Here is an 8,524-nt window from a genome sequence, read left to right on the forward strand (position 1 = left end):
TTGTGGAACAGGTAGTGTCTTCTCACCACTGTTGTTCCCAACAGGCCTCATCACTGGCCTGCCTGCAGTCCAGAATGAAAACACGACCAGGAGGAAAGTCGGACAATAGGAACCAAACTGTTGAACTGACCTAGTATTTCATCTGTGAAATGACGAGGAAAAAAACAAGTGTCTTTTTCAATTCTTTAAAACGTATTTAGTTCACAATCCAGAGTGGACGAAACATGACAGAAGATGTCCCTCTGTGAGACAAATCGAGGACTTATTTTGCTTCTAAGCAAAAAGGGGAAGGTAACGAGAAGTGTTTGATCTGTAGCGTCCTGATCAAATCAGCAGCAGTTTGGTCTGGGAGTTTTCCATGATCACGTCAACATAAGGAACCTCCTCCGTCCTTGTCAGGGCAGAACTTCTGGTCCAGGCTGAGGTGGTGGAGGTGGAAGCAGCAGCAGCAGCTCTCACTCTTGGATAGAAGGCGGCCAGTCCACATCTACAGACTGAGAGGAAATGGGGGGAAAAAATGTAACAGTGGACGAGAGTAGTGAAAAGGTAGATAAAAACTGACTTAGTGAGATTTTGTCCTCTGAACGTTTGTCAAACCTCCACGTCCAGCTCCAGGATGTCAGTGTCCATCTTCAGCAGGTCACACAGGTTGGGTTTGGTGCGTCCAAAGTCTCCGTGAACGAACTCTTTGACGTACCTGTCGACCCAGGTTAAGGCTCCACCAACACACGGGACTGTAACAGATTTATTCTACCGGATGTCTCAGACCTAAGGATACGTCCCAGCTTGAGTCTTCAGCTCCAGGTGGAAGTGATGGGCGTCCAGGAAACGGGTGTTCATACTGTGGACCACACGCTGGCGGACGGCCAACGCGCGTCGGTGCAAAACCCTCAGAGGAGTCTTCTGATCAAGGGTCAGCTCCTGAAGCACAGCAGCAGACAAGAGGATGAACTTTCTATTTTTAAATCCCTTCTTTCTTCCTGTGTAAAAACACGGCGAGGGTCTGTGTTCAAGACGTGGGGTCATTTTCAGGAAGAACATTTTTTACTTTTCCTTTTACTGAGTAACTTTCTCACTTGGTGGACTTTAATTAGCGTCATTTAGTTTGTGTGTGTGTGTGTGTGAGACCACCTTAATGTCACTAATGAAGGCAATGTCTTCTTTCTTGATAGGTTTCCTCGTCCAGATTAGAGCAGTGTAGGTTTTGGTCTTTTCCTCCTCGCCTTCCTTCATCCGACCCATCGCCTCTCTGAGGTTTAACAAACAAACAAACACATATTTAATTTTTTCCCCTTTTCACATTATAATCATTGCGACAGTGCCACGGTTCTCACCTGGAAACAATCTGAAGGTCCCTTACTCTGATTTTGTCTGACGACACGTTGATGCTCTGGAAACAGTTTGTAGCTTTTTAATTTGTGGTTTTGTTAGAATGTACAAAGTCAACTTTAGCAAACGTAGCTCCCATAACTGAACAACTGAACAGCCTTTTCCAACACATAGTGTAAAAACAGTCCGAGTCAAACCTCCTGCAGCTGCTTCATGTCCTGGACGTTCAGTCTGGCTCTGTGAGGATTCAGCAGCTCCATGGCAAACGGTCGACCTGTGCAGGTGTCACGCAGACAAACACGACGGTGACTTACTCAGACTGGTGTAAACAAAGACCCAAACATTTGTTGAAACTGCTTCAGAAAAATAAAAAAAATGACCAAAAATAGTCTCACATTGGCAGAAAATATAGCAAACAACAAAATGACTAAAGATTCTTTAAACAAAAACAATTATGCCTTGGCCAAACATAAAAATATTTTTGTGAAATTTAGACAGAAAGAAAACTAAATATAAAACATCCAATATAAGTTATCCAAAATATAATTGAAGCTTTTTTTTAAGTTATCCAAAATATAATTGAAGCTTAGCCAAAACATTAATACAATTAGCCTAGAAGCTAAAAGTTAGCTATAGGTATATATTATCTACAATATACCAAAAAAGACTAAGTAATTGGTTGAACCTATAACTAACTCTAATAATTGTTACAGTGTTGATTAAACTACCCTGTAAATTAATTTTCTTCAATCTTTATCACACAAACACTAACTTTAAGGACAATTCGAAGAATCGTTCTGACCGTTTCCCAGCGTTCGCACATCGACGTCCTCTCTGCCTGATGAGGAGAAATTAAAACCTGTGACCAGAGAACGAGAAGTTGAGAGTATTGAACAATTCATCAGGTTTAGATAAAAGCAAAACGTTTGACGTTTAAGACTAAGACTAGTGGTCGACTGCTCCCTCTTGTGGTCAGCTTGTGTCATTGACGGGCATTTTAAGGTGATAGTCCCAAAACAACACGTCTACTCTGACTGTGGTGTCTGTACGTGAACGTTAAAGCAGTGAACATCTGCTACAGATAGTATTTGTCTGCAGCACGTCAACTCTGGAACCTTTTTTAATCTTAATAATCTGGTAAATATTAGTGTAAGCCAACACGAGGGTCAATTGAAACCAGGCCCGGCTCACCATTGGCTCTGAATGCAGACAGGACGGGGGCTGCGATCAGCTCCTCCACCGACGACTCCATCCTCCTCTCTCCGTCAATGAGCCACGGAGTCTGCGGTAGGCTGCGGCAGAACTTGTTGTACCTCCCTGAGGGTTAAAGAACGCAGCTGAGCATCCTGGCACTTCTGCCATTTGGAAGCAGTGAAACGTGGTTTCCTACAGTACCTGCTATGAAAACAGACTGGTGCAGACACTGGATGCCCTGAAGAACACAGCTGCTGGACGGCTGTGTTGGTGGACAAGAGTAGTGTCTGCAGACAGACATAAACGCCCAACATTTACATTTATTTTTGTGCAGGATGGTCTGTTGGTAAAGGTGACACTCACCTGAGAAATTTGGCCTCGGAGATCTTCTCCAGAGCTTTGACCACTGCCATCCTGGTGAAAACTGACTGCAGGAGATGGAAAAGAGGTGATATTGGTGTTAGTGTCCCTGTATGAGAGACCAGTCTGGGAGATGGTCCATTCTGAGCTTTGGTTTGTGAAATCTGTTGACTGGTGTGGGAGAATAAATAGCGAACAGAAAATGAACTATATTTAAACCAATAACGTTCCTGTTGGTAAAGACAGGGCTGGAAAGGCCACGGCATAAAATCATGATATTTTTATAATAAAACGTACATTCTCACCTGTTTGTTCTTGGTGGGCTTGAAGCAGTCGGGACACGTCGACCCTCTGAATGACAGACATAACAACAAGATCAGACATCTTTTATCTCACAGTCCCTCAAGTCTGTTAAAAAAAAAAAAAGTAAACTTAAAAATAAATATCATTTAATTATGAAAAATAAACGTGACCTCTTTCCACATCTGGATTTATAAGAGACGTGTGAGATGGAAATAAACACAATATTTAAGATTAAGATAAAAACTTACAGAAAGTGACAGTCGGAATCTGTTGGATTATGGCTAAACTCCACTGCGACCTCTAGTGGACTCTGAAAAATATAAGTCTGCAAATTAATCTGAAGTGCCTAGAAATGTCAATGGAGAAAATTAGAATTGCTGATGATTGGACTTACAATATAAAAGCACAGATATATTAATATTTCGTATAAAACCATAAACTTGGATATTTCATTAGTCATTTACATGAAATACTACATTCCTAATAAGTTACTGTGATCCAGGTCAAAAGCTCTATATAACCCAAAATCATAGCATCAACATAGTTACTGATCAGTTTCATTAATTAGTTATAAACTTTAATAACCTTGGTCACCACAAAAACCCCTCCCAGCTCTGTGGAAATGGTGCTCTGGACCAGCCACTTGTAAGCCTCCTTTAGCGGAACAATGTCTTCTTTGTCCAGCAGGGGGCTCTTCTCCCTCGGAGTTCGAAGTTGTAAAGTTACAGCATCAAACTCCACAAAAAGTGTTCAAGAGTGAAGAATAAGAGAAGAGAATTACCTCACTTCCTTCTTCACGTGAAGCCAACAGGAGTGCTGCAGAAAACAAAAGTCGTTTGAAAAGTCAGGGAAAAGCAGAAAGTAAATATGTTTTAAGTTTTATTTCAGTAGTGTTTGTCTCTGTGTAATGTTTCACAGGATTTTGATTATTTCTAGGTCAGTTTATTATTTAACTATTCTCTGGTGTCTGTCACTTTTTCCCACATATCTTTGGCACAGCTTTAGCTAAACCTGTTTTCCATTACATTAAAATGTTGATTTTTTTTTTTTTTTTAATGAAGAGAGTTGATCATATGCTTAATTTGTTCCAACATCTCACTAACTGACAGATAACAGATGAACCAGACCTCACGGACACAGAGCTGAGCGGGCAGAGAGACAGACAGCACCAAGGAGTCAAACTCGTACTTCTCAGTCTTCACAGCCTCTGCGATCTGAAAAAACAAACACAACAACCTGAGTTACTCTTCTATTTTCTAGCGGTACTTTCTGCTGTGTCTGTAATCTGGCTGAAACTGGAATCTGTAATAACAGAGGTATATAGGTGTTGCATTTAGACAAACCTTCACGGCCTGATCAGTGTCACTAAATTCCTGAAGGACTCCCAAACACACCACACACACACAATGGGTCTCTGTGATGATAGCAGCAGCTGCTGCTGCAGCCGCCTCAGCCTGGCCGTCGTCTGACAGATCAGTCTCCAGTTTAGCTCTTTTGCTGGGTGGATCTGCAGCAGCTTCTGAAACAACTGGATCACAGGACTTGTTGTCTGTTGACACATCACATTGATTCTTTTCTGGACCGTGAAGGAAATCCTGGAGATCTTTGAGTATTTCCTGCATACATTTTATATAAAAAATAAATATCCTTAATGAAGATTAGACACCTCACAACTCGTACAAAACAAGTTCTACCTGTTGGGGTCGTCGATAGGCGGCTTGAACGCGGACACAGCAGAATCTGAGTACACAGCGAGCGCAGCAGCCCGCCGACAGCAGCTTCTGGACAACAGGCTTATCCTTGTCCTTCAGAGGCAACATGACTGCAGCTGAGGGTATTTATTTTTATTTTTTTTACTTCTCAGGAGAACCTTTAAAATACAAGCAGATTAGTAACAGTATGGATTAGATGACTTTAAACTTGGTTTTTGATCCACAAATGCAAAGCTTGTTTCTACCACTAATCAGGAGCTGGTTATTCACCCCAAGATACAGCAGTGGGGCAACTGGAGTTCAAAATACAGTACAAATAAGCAATTTAATTAAAAAATAGCTTAGAAAATATATTTAAAAATAGAATGACATCGTAGATGGCTTGACAAGATTCATAAAGAATTAAAGGGAGTAAAAAATATTTAATAGCCAACTTACACATACGTTATTTGAGAAATTGCTTTAGTTAACTATAAATATTACATCTGCAAGTTAGCATATTATTTTATTATATATTATAGCATATTACAGTTGTAATGTCAAATATTGCTGCACGGTTACACAACACATCCTGTTTCCATTAGTGACTTTTTATAACCTGTGTTTATATAAGCAATATTAATGATTGTGTCATAATACCGACAGACACCACTAGGGGGAGCCCGCCTAAAGGGCTGTGCTGGAGCCGGTTTCATCCAACAAGGAAGTCGTGCTTCTTGATTCTATCTTGGTTGTAATTGTTTTTTATATATTAAAAGTAAATATGTGACACTTAAGCGTTCCACCTCTCCCTGACAAACCTAACTTAATAAAAAAAAACGACATGGGGAAATAAACAACAGAGACGAGGCAACAACACGGTAAGTTTCCCCCAACACAGCTGTAGCTGTTAACAGGGAAAGTTGTTGGAATAGAAACGTGTGAAGCCGATACTCTTGTTGACAGGAAATACACATTTTGAAATAGAATTATGGTATCTAGTAACAAAAATAAAACCAGTGATGACGATAATACTGACAGTAATGTCAATGACAGTAACAGCAGTAGTTGCAGTATTTTGGAATTTTTTGATACTAGTATAGTGTCTTCCCGAAACATGAGGTTAAACACCAAAAAAAAAAAAAACACGTTCCGTTTGTTTTTTCCTTTACTAGATGGTGAAAACTGAAAAACGAACATTACATAGCGTCAGCAGACGACTAACAGATACACACAAAAAAGAGTACTTGTCCTACTAAACAGAACGCTTTTAGCGAAATAATCATGAAATAGATTACAGAAACAAATAGACTAAACAGTATGTACACTTACGGCATTGCCTTATTAACATTTCAGAGCGATCGAAAACGGATGGAAATAGATTGATTAGCATCTCCATTCCACCACTTCTCGAATGTTTTCTATTTTCTAAAACGGATGTACCGCTGCAAACCGGAAGTGTCGCGGTAAAAAAAGAAGTGTTTTTTAGCTAGCTAGCTATTATAAATATATATATATATTTATATATATTTATATATATATATATATATATATATATGCATGTGTTCTTCTTTTGATTCCAACATTTTATACCATTTTAAACTATACTACCAATTTGTTATTTCATATGGAAACGAGTGACTTAAGGGCAACTGAACTACTGTCTAGCGTGTGTGGCAGTGGGATGGGGGGTTGAAATTTAAATCATAAATCTTACATCTCTAAACTTAAAAATCTTTCTTAGGGCGGCTGTGAGGTGCAGTGTGTTCCTCTTCCTCTTACACTGTGGTGTGGTCTACGTTTCATCTTATTAGCAAAAGCGCTAAACCACATCCTGTGTAAAGGTTTGTAAGTCATACAGACCTTTACACACAGCCCAGTCTCATCATTTAAAAAAACAAAAAATGTGTTCTGATCTTAACACAAAGATCAACATTACCTACAAGCAGCAATCCGCCAGTGTGCCCGTTTGGGGGTTCAGGGGGACAACCCAGGCCAATCAGTTGATGTGGCGGAGTTAGCCCCCTGTAAACTCTCCCTGAGTTTTTAATTCAAATGTTTTCATTTCGTTTGACTCAACATAATTACATTGACTCATGTATGTATATCTGTATCAGCATTTCATGTACAGTGCTTTAGTACTTATAGTTAAATTGTATTTGTTTAATTTATGTTAAAATACTGACTCGCCATGTAATTAATATAACCAAGATCTTTTTCCATGACTACAACTACATTCTGTAGAGTAGTAAGTTCTGGACATTAGTCTTTATGTTACTGTCTGTTCTCAAGGCTGTATCAAAAAATGGATGGACTTCATTCTCAGTTGTGGTCTCATCTGTTTGGAATCAGAGTCAAGATTACTGAAAGTCAATGATGATTTGGGAGCAATGGTGACTTGGTTGGTAAGGAAGTGGACTTGGCTTCCTAAGGTTTCAGGTTCGAGGCCACCTGCTGGCAAGTTGCTACTGGGGTGCTCTGAGCATGGCACTCTCCCTACACACTGCTTCCTGGGAGCTTGAGTTGCCCCCTACTCACGTTGGTGGTTTCTGTTGTTCCTCGGACATTGTTTCTTAGTGAAACTCACTTTGATGAGATAGGTTTGGTTTAAAAGCCACTGAAGTACTTCCTCACAGATTATTAGAAAAGATTAAGAAAGAAAAAAGATTAAACTTGCACAAACCACAAGTCCCTTCTTTATTTTACTCTCTCTCTTTCTATCAGCTTCAACTTGTTTGTTAATCTTGTCCTGTAAAGAGGAAGAAAGCTTGGTGTATTTAAAGCATGAATTCTAACTTCCACTCACTGTTCTTTGTAAATCTACAAATGACAGAGTGACGACCTCATGGACCGAGATTATTTCTAATTTTTTTTAATCACATACTTTGTTTTTTTTATTGAGTTTATTGTAAAGTAGAGATGAGATCTGCAGTAGAGAGTCTGACCACAGCAGTGAGAGGATTTCTTCTTCTTCTTCTTCTTCTTCTTCTTCTTCTTCTTCTTCTTCTTCTTCTTCTTCTTCTTCTTCTTCTTCTTCTTCTTCTTCTTCTTCTTCTCACTCTGCCAGGTATTGTATGTCTCCATTATTACAGGTCACTCATCATTAATCTGGTTCATTCCTCTTTAATGTGCTGCACACACTTATTCAGTAGGAATGTCACCTATGAATCAAACATCACTTTATTTGATTTCTCAACAGTTTTTAACCATTTCAAGACAATTTGAGACATTTTAAACAAATACAAAATGTAAAAAAAGCCTCATATGTATCATATTGATTAAAACATCTGTATTAGTTGAAATGTTGTTTTTTTAATCTTTGACACAGTGATGATGTTTCAGTTAAGAGGAAGGAACTAGACCTGACTGAGCTGTTAACACTTGTCTCAGAGCATCAGACTCTTAAAGGAGCCTCACCCTCTATTTAGTTTAAGAAATAAAACTGAAGTCAATCAGCAGATCAGTGGTGACATGGAACACAGTGAGGATGTGATGCTCTGTCAGCTCAGACAGCTGTTAGTCACTGCCCCAGTCTATTTGAAGAAATGAATGAAGTTCAACTGAATTCTTTAAGACATTTCTGTCCCCTTTGCAGGATGAGACACATATTTTTCATATTATTACGACAACTAATAATACTGTTTTTT

General features: G+C 39.3%; 2 protein-coding genes and 1 long non-coding RNA gene across 3 annotated transcripts in view; 1 reads left to right on the forward strand and 2 right to left on the reverse strand.

Annotated features, from left to right (window-relative positions):
- LOC112487474 (uncharacterized) overlaps positions 1-202 on the forward strand; it is a 3,200-nt gene extending 2,998 nt beyond the window's left edge. The window contains exon 2 of the long non-coding RNA XR_003050573.1: positions 12-202. This is a non-coding gene — a long non-coding RNA (uncharacterized LOC112487474). The remainder of the gene's footprint in view (positions 1-11) is intronic.
- The window catches only part of LOC103383159 (putative tRNA pseudouridine synthase Pus10), a 4,761-nt gene extending 3,042 nt beyond the window's left edge, over positions 1-1,719 (reverse strand). The window contains exon 1 of the mRNA XM_008316192.3: positions 1,666-1,719. The gene's annotated coding sequence lies outside the window, so the exon portion shown is untranslated. The remainder of the gene's footprint in view (positions 1-1,665) is intronic.
- Positions 172-6,361, reverse strand: pus10 (pseudouridine synthase 10). The gene is made up of 18 exons (XM_008316191.3): positions 6,210-6,361; positions 4,881-5,056; positions 4,530-4,802; positions 4,314-4,400; positions 3,968-4,002; positions 3,772-3,886; positions 3,435-3,496; positions 3,189-3,234; positions 2,887-2,951; positions 2,725-2,810; positions 2,521-2,646; positions 2,132-2,188; positions 1,527-1,603; positions 1,335-1,390; positions 1,132-1,249; positions 779-921; positions 598-697; positions 172-494 (listed from the first exon to the last, which is right to left on the reverse strand). Exons 2-18 carry the CDS (start codon positions 5,004-5,006, stop codon positions 456-458), a joined length of 1,611 nt encoding a protein of 536 aa, XP_008314413.1. The 5' UTR covers positions 5,007-5,056; positions 6,210-6,361; the 3' UTR covers positions 172-455.
- Positions 6,362-8,524: the final 2,163 nt, after the last annotated feature.

Source organism: Cynoglossus semilaevis, chromosome 9 (genome assembly GCF_000523025.1).
Source record: "Cynoglossus semilaevis isolate Cse_v1.0 chromosome 9, Cse_v1.0, whole genome shotgun sequence".
Lineage (NCBI taxonomy): Eukaryota > Metazoa > Chordata > Actinopteri > Pleuronectiformes > Cynoglossidae > Cynoglossus > Cynoglossus semilaevis.

Bases quoted from the DNA above. Each gene is read 5' to 3' on its own strand.
- pus10 (XM_008316191.3), bottom strand. From the start codon at position 5,006: ATGTTGCCTCTGAAGGACAAGGATAAGCCTGTTGTCCAGAAGCTGCTG. The intron at 2,811-2,886 runs GTGAGTGTCACC...GTCTGTCTGCAG, and splicing joins TCCGAGGCCAAATTTCTCAG to ACACTACTCTTGTCCACCAA. The intron at 1,391-1,526 runs GTTTGACTCGGA...AACTGTTTCCAG, and splicing joins ACATGAAGCAGCTGCAGGAG to AGCATCAACGTGTCGTCAGA.